General features: G+C 41.9%; 1 protein-coding gene and 2 long non-coding RNA genes across 5 annotated transcripts in view; 1 reads left to right on the forward strand and 2 right to left on the reverse strand.

Annotated features, from left to right (window-relative positions):
• LOC136710802 (cAMP-dependent protein kinase catalytic subunit PRKX-like) overlaps nt 1-12,508 on the forward strand; it is a 69,855-nt gene extending 57,347 nt beyond the window's left edge. For all 3 annotated transcript variants that reach the window (XM_066686633.1, XM_066686631.1, XM_066686632.1), the window contains 4 exons: nt 2,167-2,262; nt 2,598-2,655; nt 9,739-9,816; nt 11,245-12,508. In XM_066686633.1, coding sequence (XP_066542730.1) covers nt 2,167-2,262; nt 2,598-2,655; nt 9,739-9,816; nt 11,245-11,370 — 358 coding nt within the window. In that variant the 3' untranslated portion in view covers nt 11,371-12,508. The remainder of the gene's footprint in view (nt 1-2,166; nt 2,263-2,597; nt 2,656-9,738; nt 9,817-11,244) is intronic.
• Nucleotides 1,339-11,336, reverse strand: LOC136710805 (uncharacterized). Its single transcript, XR_010804664.1, has 3 exons — nt 11,196-11,336; nt 3,813-3,961; nt 1,339-2,253 (listed from the first exon to the last, which is right to left on the reverse strand). It is a non-coding gene; the product is annotated as an uncharacterized lncRNA (long non-coding RNA).
• LOC136710804 (uncharacterized) lies at nt 11,531-18,976 on the reverse strand. The gene is made up of 3 exons (XR_010804663.1): nt 18,759-18,976; nt 18,287-18,414; nt 11,531-11,673 (listed from the first exon to the last, which is right to left on the reverse strand). It is a non-coding gene; the product is annotated as an uncharacterized lncRNA (long non-coding RNA).
• Nucleotides 18,977-24,328: the final 5,352 nt, after the last annotated feature.

Genomic DNA, 24,328 nt, shown 5'->3' on the forward strand with positions numbered 1-24,328 from the left:
AATCCATATCTGGGCTCACACACATTCACTCACACATACAGACATTCATTCACATACACACTCATTCCCTCACACCAGGACAATTATTACAGAAGCTAATTATCCTACCCTCCATGTTTTTGGACTGTGGGAGGAAACCGGAGCCCCTGGAGGAAACCCACGCAGACACTGGGAGAACATGGAAACTCTACCCAGATAGGACTTGAACCCAAGATCCCAACGCTGGGAGGCAAATGGGCTAACCACTAAGCCACTGTAAGACTTTAAGAGCAACAGCAGGGTTAGTAACACATACTCATCAATCCCCCTTTTCTCTAGCAACAAAGATCAACTGTTTTTTTGTTTGATCAATTGGCCACTAGTTATTATTTTTACCTTAAAATAACAGCTTCAAAATCATGGTGAACCTCCACTGAGCTGGAAAAGGGAGAACAGAAGCTCTGTCATTGCTACTTCGGGCTCAGCACTACAGAAACTGCACTATGTAACTTTTGGAGGTTAGGAAAGTGTTACCTTTTCACTGAGTAGGAAATCTGACTCACCTGTACCCCCACCTCTGCCTGATTTTCCCTGATCCCTGCTGAGTTCTGAGTTTCCAGACTGAGGAGCAGCTGAATTCGGGGGAGAAGCTGAGGGTCAGGGTTTAAGGTGATGGATTCGAGGCTTGCGTTTCGAAGCCTGTCTGAAATATTTATTTGTTGATGTTGGAAGGTAGCGCTCTCATTCTTGTTTCTGAGTTCTGACGCATATTGGCTAAAGAGGTCTGGGCTAAGACTGCAGAGAGTTATAATTCTTACAGAGCTTTATCATTTTCCTAAAAACTGTAAATATAATGTCAGTACCGGCAGAACGGTGGCGCTGCAGTTAGTGTCGCTGCCACAGCAGCAGGGTCTCGGTCCTAGGTGGGATCCTCAGGGATGAAATAAATATAGCTTTGTTCTTTAATAAAAACAGGCATATGTGGAAATATAGGCTACAAAGGCTCTGACCGGTCCGAGAGTCTCATTTTCTCAGAGTGAGGAAGAACATAGTGACCTTTTACACATCCTCCGTTCAAGTCCTTTTGGGGTCATTAAGGCCATTGTCCATTTCTCTGGTCAGTCTCAGGACTGCGGCTGTTCTCATTACAGGTAACAACACTGAGATCAATAACTGATCACATTGTTTTATTTGTCTACTCAGGTTTTAAAGCACAATCACACTGAGATCAATAACTGACCAAGTTATTTTATTAGTCTAATCAGGCTTTAGAAATCAATAACACTGATATTAATAACTAATCACATTGATTGATCAGTCTACTCAGGCTTTAGAGCTCAGTAACGCTAAGATCAATAACTGATCACATCGACTTATTGGTCTACACAGGCCTTAGAGCTAAATAACATTGAGATCAATAACTGATCACATTATTTTATTAGTCTAATCAGGCTTTAGAAATCAATAACACTGATATTAATAACTGATCACATTGATTTTTCAGTCTACTCAAGCTTTAGAGCTCAGTAACACTGAGATAAACAACTAATCACATTGATTGATCAGTCTACTCAGGCTTTAGCAGAAACTGAAAATTAATTCATTCAATATTTCTAGGAGTGATAACAGGTCTCCCAGTGGTTAGGTCTTTAGGAGCTGGACTAAAGACAGTGGAATCAATATGTCACATAGATTTCATAATTAAAATCACTCTAGAACCTTCTGGGGGCAACTGTAATTTCCCAGAGGTGAGAGAAATAATAAAAAAATACATTTAATATCCTCTAGACAACAAGGAGGTCATATGGAATGACAAAGGAGACTGTAGTAAGTCTCCTGCTGCTCAAACGAGAATCACCATTATGTCTCCTGAGCCATTATAGAGCAACCTATGAGCAGAAAAATGTTCTTCTGGGGTAATGTGACTTTGGGCCATAGTAGTAGATTGTTATCCCTAGAGAACTAACCTCTGCTCATCTGCTCCATTGTTTTATCTTGGCTGACCTTTACCCGAGCTTCAGTCTTCTAGGATTTAAAATAACAGTGATCTGCATCGGGTTTCCTCACCTGAGGATGGCTTTGCTGAGCTGTAAACCTACCCCGAGGTTGTCATTTTCTTCTCTTTAAACACACACTGATCTAATCCACAGAGAAGATGACGATGTGCTTCTTGCTCCTGTTTTTAAGGTATCCTCCGTTCTTTGATGACAATCCCTTCGGTATCTACCAGAAGGTTCTCGCTGCCAAGCTCAACTTCCCTCGCCATCTGGATTTCTACGTAAAGTAAGAGGACATTTAACATCACCATCCATTAATCTTACACAGCTTTTAGCTCGAAGCTTCAGAAACGTCGAGAAGGTCAGTTTGTTGGGAGTTTATGCAAATACTGCATTTTAAAATGATTAGAAATAAGGAGCCAACTCATCTGCTTTTTGGTTTTAGATTACGTTGAGTAGGGACGGGCGACTATACTTAATATCACTGCGCTTTTCAGTGATACACTATACATATCATATTCATTGACCTCCAGCCATATTATACACACTGATTTATTAATTTTCTAATTGATTGCTTAATTAGTTAACAACGTGTTAATATTCTGTGTCTTTTCTGGACAGAGATCTCATCAAGAAGCTGCTCGTTGTCGACAAAACCAAGCGGCTTGGGAACATGAGGGTGAGTGCTTTAAGCAGCTTGGCCTACATTCTTAAAAAAGAGGGTTCTCCAAGGCAGCAGTTCTGTCTGGTCGAGAGGTTCTTCAGACAGAGGGAGAATGTGTTATGTGGTTCTTTAGGGCACCAAATAGGGTATCAATTGCAGAACACATGGTGATGGAATAAATGTAATGCTCGGTATTGGAATCCATACAACCATGGAAACAGGTATTGTGTTACCATGGAAATAAGTGGAGTGAAACCATGGAAACAGGTGTAGTATTAATATGGGAACGATATATTAAAGCCATGGAAACCTGTAGTGATACGATGGAAATGATATATTAAAACCATAGAAACAACTGGCGTTACTGTGGAAATGATATATAAAAACCATGGAAACAAGTGTAGTGTCACCATGAAAAGTAGTTAAGAGGAAGCATGGAAATGAGTGTAGCATTACTATGGGAACAGTATAATACAACCATGGAAACGTGTAGTGTTACTATGGGAACTGTATAGTACAACCATGGAAACATGTGTAGTGTTACCATGGAAATGATATCGCAATCCCATAGAAACAGGTGTAGTGACGCGTAACAATGGAACGAATGCAGTGTAACTAATGAACCGATGGTTTACCCATGGCAATGGTTGAAGCATAAACACGGAAACAAATGTGGCATTACCATGGAAACGCTGAAATGTAACCATGGAAATAAGGGTACAGTAACCATTGAAAACGTTATTTTGTATTATTGCTGCAATAACAGTCTATTCTCTTTGGGAAAGGCTTAACACTCAGTGCTATAAGATTGTTGTGAGGATCTGATTGCATTCAGCCACAGGAAGAGCTGGTGCTGATGTTGGATGTTTTCATGTCTGGCACGCCAAATTGTCTAAGACCCAAACACCCCCAACCCCAGGTGGAACCGACACCTCAGGATGGGGTGCTTGATGAGCTCCAGGTTGTGGTGACATTTCTGTTCTCTGCTCCTAACAGGGTTTTAAACCAGTTTTTATATCTTTACAGACCCTCGGTCTGCATTAAATGCCTGACCCTTGACCTTTCAGCCCCTCTGATCTCACACTCCTTCCGTTTTAATGAGTGTCCTGCCGTCCCGAGGCCAGTGCTTTTTAACCCTTTACTGTGAGGAATGTTACAAAGACAGTTTTTACCTTTAGCTTCAGCTACTCGAGGTTGTCCATAAAATCCTGGACTAGCGCCGCCCGCAGCGGATAGGAACCACAAACTGGGTCAGAGGTCACCAGATGCTGAAGGACTGCAGGCTGTTTTGTTTGTTTTTCTGAGAGAACAGGTTTGTGGTCTGTGAAAACAAAACAGTAATGGAGATAACGCAACTGAAACGCGATTTAAAAATCAGGCTCACGTGAGTGAAAATGTAGATGTAGCCAAGATTGTCACAGGAGACAAAGCAGAGGAGACGGAGTGAAGGAGTTTGAGTGGAGATGGAGCTGAGGAAGACCAAAGGAGACGGAGTAGAAAAGATCACTGATTTATTAAAACATTAATAAATCAATTAGTGAAGTATGAAGCCCATCTTCTGGACTGAAGGGCATTGATCATGAGTAGGTTGTGCACTTCGAGCAGTGTTCTACAGAATGGAACATTGCTGTGAGGATTTGATGATGTTCAGACACATAAAAATCAGTGAGGTCAGGATCTGATGAGAATCTTAGAAGTTGTGGTTCACAAACACCACTCCAGCTCCTCCCAAGAGTTCGGGGATAGAGCGCCATCTTGCCACAGCACAGCGCTGTGTGGTTTTACACTCCTCTGGGTGACTCTTGGCATTGGGCATGATGGCCTTAGACTCTTGGCAGTATTTATTCATGGGGATTAGATGAAAAATCTAGTAATGGATGCATCTAATTCACTGTTTTTAAAAGGTGTCAAACAAACTCTTGGACACGGGGTGTATTTCTTGTCAGAGCTGTTTTGTAAACAGCCTAAACCCATTTTTAAAATATATTTAAGGAACAAAGTCAGGAGTACCACATCACGGCGAAGGGCTCCGTCTTCTTTTAAGTGTTCTGTCATTTATTTTAATGACGCTTAAACTTTAAACTTCACAGAAAAAGGGATTTGATAAAAAAACGCAGGAGGGGAATTATGTTGACATCAGATCTCAAAGCTTTAAATCTGTCTTCTTTTCTTCTTCAGAGATGATGCGTGTCTGTGATCACAGGCCAAATATGATTCAGGGATTCCTGAACCGTCTGGATATCAGATCTGGGATCTGGAATTAGGATCAGCACCTTCAAATCCAAAGATATGGTTACATCTTGAGAAAGGATGGCATGCTCCTTTTAGGTGGGGTCGAGAACCTACCGCTCATAGTTTACGTCCCCACCATCAACTACTGTCATGAGCTTTGGGTACTGACTGGGTACTGTTTCCACAAAGAACCAAGTATACGCCACCAGCAGGAGGCGTTGTGGGGGGGGGGTTCCAGCATGGCTGTGTCTGAATTTGGTTCCAGAGCCGGAGATAAACAGATAGAGTCAGGACATGGTCATGGAAATGATGTAGTTTTGTCTGTTACAGTTAGTGTTTCAGACTGTGGCTCTGAGCTCTTTCTGGAGCTTCATTTTCTTGACTCATCCACAGACGCCGTCACGGTTTTTGCTGAAGAACCCACTGTTCTTTGGTTCCAGCTGGGAACTAAGTTTATGAGTTTATGTCGGTGTACATGCACAGAACAGTTCCAAATTAGGAAATGTAACCAGAAGGGGAACAGAACTAGTACCACGTTGGTTTGGTCATTCTCAGGAGCTTTGTGTTCTTGACGCTGAGAGGAGTCAGTTGAGGTGGTCCAGGTGCCTGGTAAGGGCGCCTCCTGGACACCTCCCGCTGGTGGTACACCCTGGCAGTACTCCAACTGGCAGCCACAGCCAACTGGTTGGTCATAAAGTTATAATACTCTTAAAGAATAGGCACTTCCAATTAATATCTCTGATCACCGCGGGGCTAAATTCGTAGCGCAGTTCATTCCTACTGGACAGTGAACAAGTTAAAATTCTTCAGCTAAAGGCCAATAAAGATCTTGGCTGGTGCCAGTGTCTTACCGGCCAGTTGGGGTAATTATTTGTTTGTAAATTCTGGACGGCCTTATTGCTTTGCACATAACCTGTATATGTCCATAGGTTTGTGGACATCACCTTTAATGGGTGAGTGCAGATGGTGGAATACATGAAACCAGAACGTATGGTCATTCCCAATGCCAAGGGTCCACCAGAGGGGTATAAATCGGTGTAGTCAGACTGTGCTGGCTCCAGTGTAACTTCACTGATTTTATCCTTGTTTATTGTCAGTGTTGATGTGAATACGCTGGGTAAAGTTCATCAGCTCATTACATGAGGTTATAAAAAGGTTATGAATGTGTTTTATTCATAACAGTGGCATTGTATTGTTAATGACCTAAGTGGGAATCTGAAACAGACTGGTTTTGAGACCTGCTTCATTTCAGCTTTGAGCGATCTTCCGCTCCACAGCTGGAGCTGTTTTTAGTGTTTTACATTTTATTACGGTATATTTTTCCATAATGAGCATTTCTCCACAGTCCTGGGAGCGCAGTTGTTTTCAGTTTTCGCAGAGGCCTCCCTCATTCCTGCCAAAATAAAAGCCTGGAATGGAGGGAAGGGTTGCTACTCTTTCATTTGGGGCTCTGAACTATGCCTTTTATTGGCTCTGTGGATTTAGATTGGCCAAAAGTATGTAGACACCCTTCTTCTGAAACACAGGGTATAATTTGGAAGTTTGTTTCCTTCTTCTGGGAAGGTCTCAGACTAGATGCAGGAGCATTGCTGTGAGGATCTGATGGCAGAGGGCACTAGCGAGGTCAGATAATGATGTTCTTTGATTTGTTCTTGATCCCAAATTGTCCTGAGTGTATTAGATAGAGCGCCATCAGTCCTAAGAAAAGTTTTGGGGGCTTGATACCCCTCTGGTGTAATTTTGGCATTGAACCAACAGCATTTGCCCAACAGCAAAGTGTGTCCACAAATGTATTTGTACACTCCCAAGCCTTTCATATTGGAATGTGAAAATGCCTTTCTGGACATCTGTGTTTGTGTCTGGACTCTGTTGGTTTTATCGTAGTGGAGGAAGTGCGAGTCTTCACACTGCTAGCGTTACTGTATGTGTTTCTCTGTGAGCTTTAGCAGCTGTGCTTACGCACATTGAGCTCTGCTGCTAAAAGAGAATTTGGCAAAGCTTCTTTTTTACTCATTTTCCTCTTTATCTCCATTGTACTCGGTCATCTGTGATATTTCTTGTGTCCAAATCTTGCTACTTCAGTTCTGCACTGTAGCATGTAGCCAACAAGTAATAGAGGCCTATACATTAGCATAAAATTAGCAAACACCACACCTCTGTCCTCACACACTTCTTGGATTAAACTTGTTTTGACCCTTTTTTTGTCAATAGGCAAAGGTTACATAGAATAACAAAAGAAAGTCTGTACATAAGTTTATGTAAACCAAAAACTGTGTGTGTGTGTAGTTCTGCAAATTTACATGTTCACTAACAAAAAAATGGGCTCAATGGGCAAAGATTACGTTGTCTCTGCCATTGTGCTTCTGTGCTCTCTGCATTAAAACTACTCTTAGAAGTACAATTTGTTCAAAAAGTTACTGAAGTAAATCTAGTGCATTATTACCCATCTCTGTCTTTGAACATTGCAGCTGCTACTGTTTTTGTTAATGCTATCACTTCTACTCCCCTCTGATCTGTGGTCAGCTCTGAGCCAGCGGGAGTCATGCCCCCCCACCAAACACACACACACACACCCCACAGACACTGCACTTGGTGTTTGGCCGCAGCCTTCAAAGTCAGGTTGAGTCTCCTGTTGTAATAAATCCTAACTCAGACCAATCCATCCTGACTTTCTCTTTATATTTCACTCAAACTCAAATCCCCACTCGTGTTTTATTTTTTTTTGTGTCGTCATCATTAAGCCGGAGCTTAGAGAAGAAAAGATAAGTGGAAACTCCAGTAAAGCCCTGGACTCTAAATAAATACAAACACATCTAGCGGCCTGTCACGGGATTTACATCACTGTTTGTTTAACAGCTGAATTGTTCTCATGTTGTATTTAAACGTGAATAAACCCCAAACCATTTGAGATAGAAACTCAGATCATCCTCCAGGTCAAAGTACAGAAGATGGACTTTATTACCATATACAGAAGGTCCTCGGGTTACATCAGTCCCGAGTTACGATATTTCGTGGTTACGACACATCTCCCATTTACTGTATGAAGCCTTGTTTCGACTTGAGTGGTTTTGCGTCGTAAACGTCGTAACGCGAACTTCCCAGTAAACAAGGAACGTCCCTGGACGTTCAAAATAGGTCTAAAAGTAGTCTGTCCGTCAAGGACATATTTTAAACGTCAAAGGATTTTCAAAATCCATCTTAATAAGTTAGTTAAGTCGTGACCAAACGATAACGTCAGTGGACGTCCAAAACGTGTTTTATACAAGTAATTTATTTCGGGACCAATTAATAACGTCAATGGACGTCCAAAATACGTTTAATATTCGTCTTTTCAATTTCTGTGTTTGGACGTCTTTTCAACTTTCATTTTCAACCTTAAGAGAACGTTGATTAGACGGCAGTCATTACGTTATTTCAACATTGAATCAACGGCTAAATGTTTACTGAGTTCGTGTTTGGTGTGCGCGGCGGAAGAATACACGGTTACGCGGCTCGGGACCAAGGAGGATAGGTGTTATGATAGGATAAGTGCTTACAGTATGTTATTTACGTACAGTATGTACGCATATTCTGACTTACATCGAAAATCGGTTTACAACGCAACGTAGGAACAGATCAACGTCGTAAGTCGAGGACCCCCTGTATAGAACTTTTTTTGTGTTCTTACAGCTCGCTAAAAACATTATTTTAAAACACCATTCCACTGATTCTCACTCTTAACACAGGGCATGGTAATGTTAGGCTCGTGCCCTTGTACATGTAACTTAGCTTTAGGCTAGGGAAGTCAAGGCAAGTTTATTTATAGAGCACCTTTCATACACAAGGGCAATAGTACAACAGAGTTTTAGGGCCACAGCATTAAAAAAACAAAACAAAAAAAAAACAAGATTCAGAATAAAGAATTCTGAGAATTTTCTGTACTGAAATCAAATGGGGAGGGGGGGTTCTACTCTCCTCTAAATGTTACATAGTGCAGTTTCTGCAGTGCTGAGCGCTCAGTGGAGCATCACAATGTTTTTAAAGCTGGAATTTTAATTTAAAATATTGCCTTGTGTTCCTTTAAATTCCATATTTATGGTGTCCATAAATATTTGGACATGATCATAGTGGTGGTTCACTCAGGGTGAGGCTCAGCTACTGAAACCTGGTTCCATGTGTATGTGATCACAGTGCACTTGTGTGTTCACTGCCACACACATGTTCAATTCAACATATAAACCTCTGATTAGCTTTAGTTATGTGCTGGTGTTTGTCTGGTGAAACCCTGAGTGTGATAGAGTGAATTTTCTCAGTTTCTAAAGACTGCTAAACGTTCTCAAAAGCTTCCCAGACTGAAAAGTAACAAAGGAAATCCTGGGCGGATTTAGCTTATCATTTGCCGCCTTTCTCCCGGGAGTTTTCCCAGAGAAATGGAGCGACAGAATCGCGGAGAAAGAGAGAACAAGGCAGAGGGAGGGAAGAAAGGCATCACAGTCAGCTTGTTGACTCTATCCACTGTGAGATTACAGGGTTTTAGCTCCTGATCCCCACGTTTCAGAGGGGCCCAGGTTTCAGAGCAGAACAGACTACTGTTTCTCCCTGTTCCTGAACCGTGAAGATACGCTGCAGCTGTAAAGCCACGTCTAGAGGTCTTATTATTGTCTGATGAATAAAGACAGTGAATTTGATACATTTCTTTGGTATAAGAGGTGCAGTCAGTCAGTTTTGCCTCTGCATTTTATTAGTGCTTATTAAGACAATTTAAAGGTTAGGGCTAGTGCTAATTAGCATCAGTAATCATTTTGTCTATGGAAAGTCCTAACAACTATGTTTGTGTTTTTATATATATGTATGTGTGTGTGTGTGTGTGTGTGTGTGTGTGTGAAGGCTGGAGCAGATGATGTGAAGAAGCACAGATGGTTCAGGTCAATAGACTGGGACATTGTTCCTCAGCGGAAACTCAAGGTGAATATTGTGTGTCTGGTTTTAATCATTCCCATTCCCGATTTTTCATTTGTATTTAGGGATCTATATTATACGCGTCAAAACTCTGGCCTTTTCTCTGCAAATCGGCTTGAAGACACAAGATTGTTCCCGCACGTCTTAATTCCAATATATTCCTGTCTAGTCAAATATATTGGGAGTGGGATGGTAAACAGGGATCATTCAGCATACTAGAAATGTGATCACAATGTATCCTAATGGTGTCAAATATATTGGAAGTGGGATGTGGGTCCAATTACCATGGGACATGGCATGTATGTTTAAATGTTAAATTTTACCATAACTATTATGTTTTTCCAAAAAGTACTCACATTTAACTTTGGCCGTTCCACTTGCAATATATTTGACATACACAATTTATATTGGAATTGGGATCCCACTTGCTGTATGTCTGATATAGCTAGGATAATTGGTAATTGGACATATTTGTCCAATTGGTATGAATCAAATATATTGGAAGTATGTGTATACGCTGTGTAAGGGAGACCCAGACTTAGACAGGAGTGGTTTTTATAATCCTCCCATGTTGTTCCAAAGCTGAGATCTGACCATCCCACTTTTAAAATAATCCAGTCAAATAAAAAGTGTCCAATTGCAGTATAATAAGTGCAATTCAAATATATTTGAAGTGGGATGTAAACAAACATCAGAGAAATAATTAAATTTAATGTTTTTGATTGACAGCATACGGACATTGGGATATATATATACACCAAATGGGATTTCATACGCAGGAACATCATGATACATGTGTATTTCTGACTGTTTCTGCTCCTTCTGGAAGGTTGGACTGCCCACATGGTGTGGGATTGGATTTAGAGCGGTCAAAGGAAAACCCGGCCCACTTGCAATATATATGACACCACTGAGTATATTGGAATTAGGATGGTCAAGAGGTTGTCCACTGTAAACTGTATCTGGATCAGTGTGTTATATGGAAATATATTTGAATGGCGTTTAAATACTTTACCAGTATTTACTCACAACAGCTTCTGTGTGTGAGGAACCCTGGGATCAGCAACCATTCCTTTCTGCCAGAGAGAAATCCAGCTCAGGCCCGGATCTTATATGGGCATGTCGCCTCCTACAGGAAGAACACTTCCCCTCCGTTTGTGTACATTAATAATGGCTTTACAGACCTAACCTCGATCATTAGGAGGAGTGTTTGAATACTTTCTCACTTCCCCATTTCCTCCTCCTCTCTCTCCTGTCTGTGTGTCCTGTCCATCTTTCCTCTCCTTTCTTCTTTCTCCATCTTCCTCTGCCTCCTCTCCCTTATTTTGTTCTCACACCTTCTTCTCCCTCTTTCTCTTGATGTGATGAGAATTTCCTGTACTTACAGTTTCCCTGCTTTTCTTTACTCTCTCTCTCACTCCGTCTCTCTTCCAGCCGGCCATCGTCCCGAAGGTTTTGCATGACGGCGATTCCTCGAACTTCGACACGTATCCGGACGAGAAGCGGAAAAAGGAGCCAGCCGTTTCTGCGAAGGACCTTGAGATTTTTAAGAACTTTTAAATATGAATATTAATATTTCTGGGATGTTTGTTTTTGCATCTTTTCTCTCGACTCGGTCTTGTTCTGTCGTCTGTTAGCCTGGTGAACGTAGCTTTATCTATGCACTGATTGACTCTTTGTGTTTATGCAAGTGCACATGACCTTTACCGTACTGTACGCTGCTCCCTCCATTTGGCCACGCCCCCTCCGGTCTCCGGGAATGAATATGCAAATTTATACTAAACAGCTATGCAGATTATCGGCGTGACTCCACCATGAGTCTCAACATCTGTCCACACGTGACCGTACTTCTTAATCTGTAATCTACGGTGGCCCAGAGAGACAGCACCCAGGATGAAAAGAAAAGGAAGCACAAACATTAACGGAGAACAACAAGCACAAGAAACGAGAACAAAGCAACAGTCACAGGGAACACTAAAACATTATGACACAACATTAAAAAGAAAATAAATAATGAAGGGATGCTGTGGGAAAGCATCCCCAGGAGCAGCTGGGTGTTAGGGGTCTTGCTCAAGGGTACTTCAGCTGTGGATGTTGAGGGAGGAGACAGTCCTGTTCCTCCCCTCCCCCCACCCTCAATTATCCTGTAGTGGGAATCGAACCAGCGACCTTCCAGTACCAAACCCTTCTCTTTAACAATCAGGGACACGGCTTTAACAAGCCCCCTCCACCCAGCCACCAGGGGGCACTAGTCACATTGTTTATAGAGTTTTTAATAGTGTCTAGCCAATGTTCTCATCCAGAACCATTCTCCAGTTAGGGGTCTAGCCCAAGGACCTTATTGTTTGCTGCCCAAGCTGGGAATCGAACCTTGGGGGTTATTCCACAAAGCAGGATTTGTCAGTTTAGCCAGATAACTTAATCCCAAGCTCATAGGAGCAGAACTGAGGAAGATTTCTATTGGACAGTCCTCAATTTTGGGCTTAAGTTAGCTGGCTAACTGCCAAACATGGTTTGTGGAATACAATCTAGGTCTGAGGAGTGAAGGAGAGTGTTATCCACTACACTGACCAATGTTCTTTCAGGATGCTGTTGGGATTGGATTCTCTGGGCCACCGTAGTATCTGTATGTTTATGATGCAAATGGAGTTCTTTGTTTGTTTGTTTGTTGTCATTGTGTCATGCTTGTTATGTGATAAAGGCGATTGTACGCCATTTTACACAACACCTCAGACTGGAATGATATATTGATTATTGATTGGTGATCTTTACCGCCATAGATGGTCTGCATATTTTAGGGAAGAGGGGAAGGGAAAGAGGTATTGTACTGTCTTTCCAAAACTATTCCAGGGAGCAATGATCCCAGAGTGATTTCCTCAGAAGCCGGGAACCTTCGTTTTCGTCATCATTTTACTCCCTGACATTAAAAACCTCCAGCCGAACACAAGAAGGGCCTTAAAGTCCAACATGAATAAGGACAGTCAACAGCTACCATCAGACTACAATTACAATTAAGCCACACAGCAGCGTTCTCCCCATCTAAACAGCCCTGTTCAGAACGCCCAATTTCAGCGCCTGTTCCTTTAAAAGTTAAAGAGCCGCTCGCTGTTCACCCCGACCCTGAGCGCACAGCAGTGAGGAGCAAAGAGCAGAAGCTCTAGTTTTTAGCCGTTTTCGTTTCTTCATACTTGTTATCTTTTTACTCAGTGCTCTTATTTCTCTCCGCTCGTTGTGTCTGTTTTGCTGTGTTTAACCTCGTCTTTGCACTCTCACATAAATGCGGGGTCAGCGCTGTGATTGGACAGACTCAGATGAGGGGGCGGGCCGATTCTTAAGTCTGCACTTGACATCAGAAGGGTCAAATACGGGACAGTTCCGCATTTTACTGTTGAAGAAAATGAAGGAATTGTGGAGGCTAAAGAACATGGTCTAAAGACGTCCATGGGGGTCTTGTTTAACAGTGTGGGGGTTGGTGGGACCCAGAAGTGAAAATCTAAATGGAAATACAAGGCTTTGGGCTAGAACCAGTCCTAGTTCTAATCATAAGGATTTAATTTATTCCAGAAGCCACCAGAGGCAGCTCAGAGGAGTTTTTTCCGATCAAAAAATAACAAATTGCTCATTTATTTGGCCAATTCCTCAAGGACTTCTGCAAGTTTATGTTGGGTTTGGCTGGAGGAAGGACGCTAGATAATGCTTCGATAAAAACTATAGAGATTCAGGGGCAAAGGGGGGTTTGGTTGTGATTTATTGTAGCTGTGTTATTTTGAGTCATATGTAAATGTAGAAAACATGCTCAGAGCCGAGGAAGCCAGGGCTGTTGATGGACTGGGCAAAACTTGGGTTGTTTTATGGTAATTGCTTATCCACTACACAAAAAGTACACTCTGGGATACATTCTGTGGCCTAGACCTGCAGCGCTGCAGTTAGGAACATAAACATCAAAAACAAAACACCTTTGTGACAAAGCATATTTTTGCTAGTACACCTATAAGACTTACAATGTTATTTTATCATTGAGCTAGGTGCTAGCACGGGTGATTCCATGTTTTTTTAAATAGGGTTGTAAAGTGGAACCAAAAAAACGATTGGGGGAGGGGGGCATGCTCATAGCAATTTCGTCTGGTTTTTAGAGAAAAATCTGGTCAAATACTGAGGTCCAGTTCCAGACACAGGGTTGTGTTCTGTTTGTCCTGGCTAGCAGCACCACAACAGATGTTTTCTTTAATTAATGGTGGATTAGGAACGGGAAATGTGCTTAAAAGTCACATTTATAAAATTTCCATCCTCCTGGATAACTGAGATTTACATCACGGGTTGGAGTTATTTCTAAAAATGTAACACAATGTTTTGTGAGGGGCTTTTCCGGGTGGATGTCTGGTTCCATTCACCAGCCCTGCAGAAAAGCAGCCACAGATTAACTAAGATCAGCATGCTCAATGGCAAGAGTCAACCGGAGGGGTATAAAAATGGGCTGGAGTGACGGAGCTCTATCCAGTAAATTTAGGATAATATGGAATGGTATTTGTGATCTAGAACTAATAACATCAACACCTGACCTCGCTGAAGATTATGCAGTTGAATACAATAAAATCATCACAGAAATGTTCTCAAATCTTGTGCTAAGCCTTCCCAGAAAAGTAGACAGGAGTAGGTGTAGAATTGTTTATGGATCCTGAATTAAATTGAAGGAGGTCAAATTAGGGCTGGACAGCTTTAATTCATCCCTGGACGTCCTCCATCTGGAGACACTTTCCCTTTCCGTCAGCGGTTCTCTCTCATGGCTGAAATCACTTAACTGAAGTCTCTTAGCATCCTCTAAAACAGTTTAACACTTAAAAGCGCTTCCACAGATATGAGGCAGAGAGGAAACACTGAGATGGATTACTTTCAAAACAGTGGCAGAAGTTTGAGCAGGAGCTCCACATCCACAACTCTGCTCTGAATTACAGACACTGCTGCTGGCCTTCAACAAGCTGTTGGCTTTTGTGGAAATAAAAGGGGAACAGAAGCGAACGGATAATTACGCTGAACTGGACGAAACTGGACTTCCTCACGGCACCTGTTTGTAATTTTGGTAAATCACGCCTGCATTCTCTGCCTCCTGGCACCTAATATTTTTCTAAAAAAGGGCTCACATTCGTACCATCCATAGGACACAGACTTTAGGATTCACTCATATATTTCAAGGAAAAGAATGGTAAAACTCCTTTGGTGTTTTATAAGGTCTGAATATTCTTAAATCCATAGAATAACACGGCCATTTTGTTTACCACAGGGTGCAATAGATGTGTTCAGATAACTCATTCATTCTTGGGTCTTTCACCATTCGCCGGCCTTTACACTGAGAAAGATCCCTGTCTGTCGGGCAAGGCTGGACACTGCTGAATGAGTGTGACCTTCCAGCCCTCAGACAGCTCTGCAGGAGAAACCATCATGACACAGGGATAGACATAGACACGTTGGCTCGGTATGAGTTCAGAACACAACCCACCCCTGCATCAAGAAACAACCTGAAACTACATACATCAACCCTGCAGAAGTTCTCTTTGTGTCAAAGACAAGGCGAAAGTTATCATTGAATGGAAAGGTTCAAAAGCCAACATACATCATGGGGTTGTGGGGGAAGATCAGAGAACAGTGGATGTGTGAAGTTACCACTGATGTTGAGGCCTGTATTGGGATTTTAGAGAGACATAAAATATGCTGCCATCAAGATGACGTCTTTTTCAGGGAAGTCCATGGTTGTTTCAGCAGGACGATGTCAGGCCTCATTCTGCGTGTGCTCCAACAGTGTGTTTTCGTAGACAGTACGTGAGCATGAGAAGCAGACTACAATGACCACAGACTGTTGACAAGCTAAAGTCTAGTATCAAAGACCAGTCCTCAGTGTCCATGATACAAATGTCTGTTGAAGTGTGTGAAATTTTAGACACAGACATTGTGTCATTGGGGAGCAATGCTGTGTTTTCATTCGTCTGGATCCAGTCGGACACCTGAGCACTCACACCCACACGATTTTATCACCACTTTCCTCCAGCTGCTGGATTAGCGAGTCACTCAGCTGCCGGGTCATTTAAAGAAACACTATCTGTCTTTCTTTGACAAACATCTGCTCACTCTCTCTCTGAGAAACGTCTTCTTTCTGTCTCTGATAAAAAACACCTCCTCACTGTCTCTCAGCATCTCTTTCTCTAATAAAAGCACCTTCTCCCTGACTCTCCATTTCTCTTCCTTTGAGAAACATCGCCTCTCGCTGTCTCTTCCTCTGAGAAACATTTCTCTTCTTGCTTTGTTCCTCCAAGAATCATCTTTCCTTCTTGCTCTGAGAAACCTTTTCATTTCTCACTGTCTCACTTCCTCTGAGAACTCATATCTTCTTACTGTGCCCCTGTCTCCCATCCTTGAAATGACAGCTTCCACCTTAAACTAAAACCAGCCGAGACATGTTTGATGTATAATACACTGCAGTGGGAAACCCTCTGGGACTCTCCTGCCTTTACATAAAGTAGTGATTTCACAGAGGTAAAAGTACAGATCTCAATTGTAAGCGTTTTTATTTTTGAATCACCCGGTGTAATTTATTTAAACTGAGAAAATATGTAGGTATTGAAGGAAAAAATGCAATTACGTACACTAAACCCATCCCTATGATCATGTATGGCATTGGTGGTATCTTGAATACCATGAGCTGTAAATACAAGTTTGCCGTGGTATTCCAGGTGGTTGCTAGAGTTTTAAGGCATTTCATTTTTCCTTGTTACATTTCATTCACTGACATTCTGATATTTATAAAACTTGACAAAGGTTTTGAGATGACTGCTACTATTTATAGTTGTGCTATTGAAGTTTATCATGGACTTTTAGATAACAGTCATACAGTAAGTCATACAGTCTCAGAAAACACTATTAGAGATTACAGAAACACTCCACCTGTGTTTTGTAGCCTGGGGGATATATATAAGCTTCAATAAACGTGTAGCCCCCGTGTAAAACAAAAGATATGAACTTCAGACACCAAACATGTGTCAGCTGATCATTTATGTCTTACAGACTGGAGATGCTGAGATCAGACAATGTAATGAAACTAAATAGGTCTGATTATGATTCAAGAAACAATGAGGCCTTTCACTGAGTGCTTTTCATGCTCAAGGCTGTGACGCTATGCTGCGGCGCTAAGACGTTTACCATCCTTCACAGATTCAGTCTCTAAAGCCCAGAGGCTTGAGAATAACATGGGATTTAAAAGCACACCGTCAAAAAAAACATCTTTTTTTTTAGCGAAGCCTCTTGGGAGTCTGTCTGGGGTAAAGTTAACGTGTGCTTTTGTGAAAATGATGTCGTTATGAGGTGATCTCTGAAGTTCTTCAGGACCAGGGTCTTGGCGGTGGTCCGTTAAAGCTCATTTCCAGGTGCTCGCCTTCTCTCCACCTATTTCTCAGCCTTTTCTCCTTGTTTCTCCGGGGTATTCAGGTGACTGCAGTTATCGCAAATTCCTCAGGATCTTGGAGGGTCACTCTCTCATTTATATAAGACTTTGATTTTCATTATTTGGAGAAAGGTAACCTCAAATCTGGGACGTTCTCAAATTCCAAACTCTGAAATATTTGATCCTCTGAAATATTGATGCATGGTTTAATACAAGTGGCATTTTACAGTTCAGAATTTAGCTTTAGATACAGGTTGAACCTGCACCAAACTGACTGTGTTTGTGAGGGTGGAACAGTGAGTAAACAGAGATTGACAGACATGAAGAGCAGTGATGGTGGAGAACAGAAGGCGTGGTGAAACCATGCTATGCTCTTATTGGGTAATCTTATCTTTCTCTGCCCCTTGATGAATTGCAATTTATGGGTCAGAAAACACGGGATAAAACGAGTCGTTCTAATTGTGCTCCACTTCTGACGTCAAGTGAAGACTTTAGAATTGCCCCGCCCACTCGTCTAAGTGTGTCCAATCACAGCGCTGGACCCATGTTTACAGGTGTGCAAGAGATGAGGTTAAACGCAAAATAAGAACACCAAATAAAAACTGAATTAAAGAGAACTAGCGAAAACAGCTAAAAACCAGACGTTCTGCTCCTCGCTCCTCACTGCTGTGCACTCAGGGTCGGGGTGCACAGCGAGCGGCTCATTATCATTTAAAGGAACAGGCGCTGAAAGCGGGCGTTCTGAGCAGGGCTGTTTAGACAGGGGGAGAACGCTGCTGTGAGGCCTGTGGGGTTTTGACCAAAGCAGGTCACAGACATTTTATATGTCTCCTTTAACAACACAAAAAAATGGTCAATTTCAGGTTCATTGTTGAAGCTTTCGTCACTGGATTGTCTTATTTCTGACCTCAGATCTCTTCAGATTCTCAGGGTCTTGATGCTGACAGGAGAAAAAGACCCAGACTCTGAGATAAGGCCCAAATAGAGTGGACTGGTTTTCCACAAAAGGATCTGTTCTATATATAAAAAAAAAAACACAGTAAATACCCTGCCATATCTGCTTCCTGTGTCTCAGTGGTGATGGTATCTCCTGAAGTTCTCTCTGAACTGGACACTGGCCATGGCTGAGACATCCGGATACTTTCAGTGGAACCTGTTTATCTCTCCCTGCATCTCTGTTAATGAGGACGGACAGATAAGTGGAGGAAAAACAAATTTAATATAGAAAAAATATTAAAAGAAACATTATTAATGTAAATATTAACAGTAATATTTTCAGGAGAAGAGGAAAACTGCTTTGCATTTTGATGTCAGTGGAAACTATTTTTCTGAAGTCATTTTGGATCATTTCCACTAGTTTATCTTACATTTGTATACAGTATGAAATGCAGCTGTCGTTTACCAATGATGCAAAACAATAATAATAATAATTACAAAAAACTGAGATGCCTGTATTTACAGCCCATAATTATTCATACCCATGCCTCCACGTCTCCAAGGCAGGGCCGCAAAAACTCACCTGGACCGAGAAGAAAGCAGTTCTGCGGTTGGAGGAGAGGGAAATTCTGTCAGGACAGGAAGATGTTTACGGTTTTAACACGGTTAACTGTGTTCAATGCCGTCATTACTGTAATTACACGCGCTCCTCTTTCTTCTGCAGGAGGTCCTTTCATTTTTCAGCTGAAAAAACACCTGTTTTCACTTGTTTTTCTTCATTTTCTTCACAGTTAAAACCAGATTATTATCTCCATGTGCTCCGACAACAAACGACCATCGTTCCATGTCTCTACTCTTCTGGAAAGGAGACAGAATATGACACTTTTAGTTGTAAAATGCTACTAGAGGCGTAAGAAGTGTGAAAATAAAATACAGTCCAATTTTTATAAAACTGTAAAATAATTATTCATCATTTTATTTGTAAAATTGGATTAGATTTTTAGAATAGAGATATTTCACCCCTAATCCAGAGCAAAGCTTTAATCAGGGTGTAATCAGTTTTGTTGTGTTTTGATGTCTCAGTGAAGACTCAGTGGAGATTCTTTTAAACCCCACAGGAGAAATAGTTTGAGACAGAAAGGAGGTGTGAGACGCTTGTTTCCAGATCAAAATGTTGAAGATATGTCCAGCTTCAGAATTGACTGAGTTGTGAACGCTGTGAGAAATTGTGGAGCTGCCTTTATCTGCAAATAAACAGGAGAGTTATTATCTCAGCACTCAAATCAAGTGAGACACCACTGAGACCTCCACTCAAACTCAAGTGGGGATATAGGGGAAATGTCTGGACTCTTTCCCTCAGGAGAAACATCTGAGCAGCAGGAGACAAACGACAGTCTCCAACCTCTCTCCATCTGACATCAGTGTCATCCAGGAGCTCTACAGAGATGTTAAGAAGACTCTACAGAGATATTAACGAGACATTACAGAGATTTTATGAAGACTCCACAGAGATATTAACAAGACATTACAGAGATTTTAAGAAGACTCTACAGAGATATTAAGGAGACATTACAGAGATTTTAAGGAGACACTTCAAATACATGAAGGAAACACTAAAGAGAAACTACCAATAAATAGGAGACTCTACAAAGACATTAAGGAGACACTACTGAGACATTAAGTTGGAAATACAGAAATATTAAGAAAACACTACAAAGATGTTAAGCTGGAACTAGAGATATTTAGAAGACATTAAATAGATGTTAATGTGGAATTACAGAGTTATTAAGGACAAAACACATTGGAGGACCTCCACACTTGTCTTCTCGTTGCGACCGAAAGGGAGTTTTCTCTGTCTCACTGAGTCATGCTCATCCCTCGTTAAACGGCTCGTCTTTCTGCCGAATTCTTCTCCGTGTGATGTCACAGCTCCAGTCGATGTCTCTGCCAGGCAGGTCATGCAGGAGTCCAAGAAGTCCAGCCAGCCCAAAATTTCTAGACACTTACTTAGTCAGTGTTTCTTCTGAAATGAAGGGAATAAATCAAAAGTGTGTTCCTCACTTCACCGACTGCCTCTACTCCCGAGAGAAACTTTTACACTAGATCAGGGGTCATGAATAGGCTGCCCACAGTGCAAGTCCACACCCAGACGCTGTCCTGTCCGGACCTGGACTGTTAACTGATGAAAAATTAAACAGCTATCTTAATAGTTTGGTTTTAAACGGTGTGACTCTTCTAGTCATTAGGGACCTTAATGAATTGTAATTAATTACCCCTGCACTAGAAGTTGGAACATTGCTGTGAGGATTTGATGATATTCAGCCACATAAACAAACACCATCCCTGCTCATTCCAAAGGTACAGAATGGGGCACCATCACTCCAGAGGACAGAGCCCTATTACTTCACAGCCCAATGGTGGCTTTATACCATCCGTCTTTGGTATTGAGCATGGTGACCTTAGGGTCATGTGCAGCTGCTCCAGAGCACACAGGAGATTTCTGTTGTCTGTTTCATGGACCAATAGGAACAGAACTGTTATAAATTCACATGACTTTCATTTACATTGGAAGTAAAGAAGGTTGTGTCCCTCTCCTGTCAAATCGCCAGGTTGGAGACGCTTGGACAGGGATGATGTGCACTTGAGGAACGAAGGAAGGCTCTAGACATTCCTCAGTCTATCCGCTTCGGCTGCACGATAAATATTTAGCTGTTTAACAGGCTTTCTCTGCAGGACAGCATCTTAAACTCTTTCCTGAGGTTTAAACACTCGGTTCTATAGCAGTATCAGTCTTCATTCGAGTGACTGGAGGAGTAAACGGTAAACGAAAATATGAGGAAATATATACAAGTGTCAAATGTAACATACACTTAGAAATAAACTGTCTCAGTACACGATGCTGTGGCTACACACACCCTCTGCAGACACGGTGACCTTAGCCTCATGTGCAGCTACTCTGGAGCATGGAGATTTGGTACAGATACTACTCAGTGAAGACTAGAGCAGCTGAATGTCTACAAACATTTTTACTTTTAGTGTTCACATCCAAAAGAGATGTATGCTGATGGTTGATCGGTTTCTTTGAGCCATGGCCTGGTGGTTAGGGAACTGGGCTTATATACCATATAAGGTTATACCCGGAAGGTTGCCGGTTCAATCCCCAGAGTCAGCAGTTCATAACTGAAGTGCCCTTGAGCAAGGCACCTAACCCCCAGCTAGGGCTTCCCACTGTGCTCACTGCCCTCTAGTGTTCACTAGTGTGTGCGTAAATGTGCGTTGTACTGCACGGGTTGGGTTAAATGCAGAGAATTAATAAGTGCAGAGTGTAGGAAAATAGAATAAAATCTTTTTCACACTGAAATACAATGTTTTGACCTGACAGTTGTATTAGCTTTATTTGCCAGCTGAGAAGACCAAGCTAACGATTAGCAAGCTGCTAATCTCTCCAGATTCTACCCACACACATGGTTTGAATATCTGTCAATATTTGTGTTGATGCCCCGCAGCCAAACTGTGAGCAATGGCCCACATTTTCAGGACAATATAAATCTGTATAAGACTGTACTACATTAATAACCTCTTTCCTCACCACCAGAGCGTCCACCCGGGAGTTCTGGGACAGGAGTGGCCACTTTAAAACTAGGCCATTCAACAAAGACCTCTTAGTGAGGTCACTCTCTTATGAGGACAGCTGGGAAATACTTTATCCTCTGCACTCATAAAAAAGTATACCGTGCCCAGTCCGGTTACTGAGAGCATCCTTAAAGAGAGAGTTCAACCAAAACTACTCAGTGACTTTAGGAACACGGACGACATGCCGTTCCCTTCCATTCTGTAGAAATTAAGTCAGAACTGTCTGCAGTGTTGTCAGATTTGTTACCAGAGCCTGTGTAGTACAGACCAGAGGTGGAGAGACACGCCTCCTCATTTGGGTAGCCCCACCTCCTCCTTAAAGAACAAATTCTTAAACAGTGAACCTTCTCTTAAACAGTTTAGCTTTTAAAGTGAAAATGATCCTTTTACCAGGGTCACATTATAAAGGCATAGTTCACGACTGTAATCAAAACACACTTTTTATAAAACTTAGTATGTTTACAAAGCTCCCATTTCTGTAAATGGGTAAAAAACAAAGTGTCTCAGTCCAGTATGCTAGGCTTTCTCTCTCTCTGCTCATGGCAGAGAAATGCCATCTGGAGGTTTTAAGACAATGGAAAGATTACAAACGCTGAAAAGCACAAACGGAGATGAGGATGTTGTTCTATTCTTGCTCCATAGGTGGGTAACATTGATTTATTTTTGCTGTCTCCAAACTCGGCAAACGGGAAATTCAAACAGTGAATAAACATTTCAGACACGTACCACCAATAGAATTTTTTTTCCTTTCAAACACAACTTTCCACCTTAAAAGACATTTAGCTTCGGATTTTTAGCAACCAGAGAGAACTGCTGCCCACAATCGTAGACGTTCCCTTTAAAGTGGAATGAAAAGTTCTGCAGGTGACAGAAAACTTGCGTCATTTAAGGTGGAATGGATCATTCTACAGGGGCTACAGTAATTTTTGCCCCATTAAAGTTGGAGTGGAAAGCTATGTATGTGGCAGAATATAACTGTGGCACCATTTAAGGTGGAATTGATCATTCTACAGGGGCTACAGTAATTTATGCCCCATTAAAGTTGGAGAGGAAAGCTATGTATGTGGCAGAATATAACTGTGGCACCATTTAAGGTGGAATGGATCATTCTACAGGGGCTACAGTAATTTCTGCCCCATTAAAGTTGGAGTGGAAAGCTATGTATGTGGCAGAATATAACTCTAGCAGCATTTAAGGTGGAATGGATCATTCTACAGGGGCTACAGTAATTTCTGCCTCATTAAAGTTGGAGTGGAAAGCTATGTATGTGGCAGAATATAACTGTGGCACCATTTAAGGTGGAATTGATCATTCTACAGGGGCTACAGTAATTTATGCCCCATTAAAGTTGGAGTGGAAAGCTATGTATGTGGCAGAATATAACTGTGGCACCATTTAAGGTGGAATGGATAATTCTACAGGGGCTACAGTAATTTCTGCCCCATTAAAGTTGGAGAGGAAAGCTATGTATGTGGCAGAATATAACTCTAGCACCATTTAAGGTGGAATGGATCATTCTACAGGGGCTACAGTAATTTCTGCCCCATTAAAGTTGGAGAGGAAAGCTATGTATTTGGCAGAATATAACTCTAGCACCATTTAAGGTGGAATGGATCATTCTACAGGGGCTACAGTAATTTCTGCCCCATTAAAGTTGGAGAGGAAAGCTATGTATGTGGCAGAATATAACTCTAGCATCATTTAAGGTGGAATGGATCATTCTACAGGGGCTACAGTAATTTCTGCCCCATTAAAGTTGGAGAGGAAAGCTATGTATGTGGCAGAATATAACTGTGGCACCATTTAAGGTGGAGAAGAAACTTCTGCCAAAGCTAGGAACATCACTGCTGCTGCATTTAATTGTGTGTAAGTCTAAACTGTAAGGCCTTTAGTCCAGCTCCTGAGGTCTTAGCTCTTCGCACTCTTCACACTGGACAGAGCCTGCTGGTGTTAGGGGGGATTTGTGGGGAGGGCTCCAAACGTGCATTAATTTTAACTTGGTAGCATGATTGGCTACACTTCGTCTAATGGTGGCGAGACTTCAAAGCACCAGACGTATTTAGACGACACTTCTGGAGCCCAACCTCATCCCTAATGAGGTCCAGTGTTCCTGAGGCCTGTGTCATATGTTTCTCTCACGTTCTTTTAGAAATTTATGGTCATTTTTACAGTGGTGTTCCCTCAGGGAACAGACTCCCCGGAGCGTTGGACGTCAATTTATCTCTCAGGAAATATCCGCTCTCGGCCTGCCACCTAATTTCCCTTACTTCTGGGAAATGGGGTGTTTTGGGGGATTTTCTCAGACAAAGAATTGGTTCGTTCACGTTTGGAGAGTCTTTGTATTTTTGTATTCGTCTGGACGATATTTTCCAAAACAGGGATATTTTTAATCCGTGTGGATGGGGCCTGAGATACAAACAGCCCCCACACACACTTATAGTTGGTGAGTGGCCAGTTGCTGAAACGTCCAACACTCTAAGGTGAAGATGAACTATATACAATGGTCTCCATCAGTCTGAA

The sequence above is a fragment of the Hoplias malabaricus genome, chromosome 12 (genome assembly GCF_029633855.1).
Source record: "Hoplias malabaricus isolate fHopMal1 chromosome 12, fHopMal1.hap1, whole genome shotgun sequence".
Classification (NCBI taxonomy): Eukaryota; Metazoa; Chordata; class Actinopteri; order Characiformes; family Erythrinidae; genus Hoplias; species Hoplias malabaricus.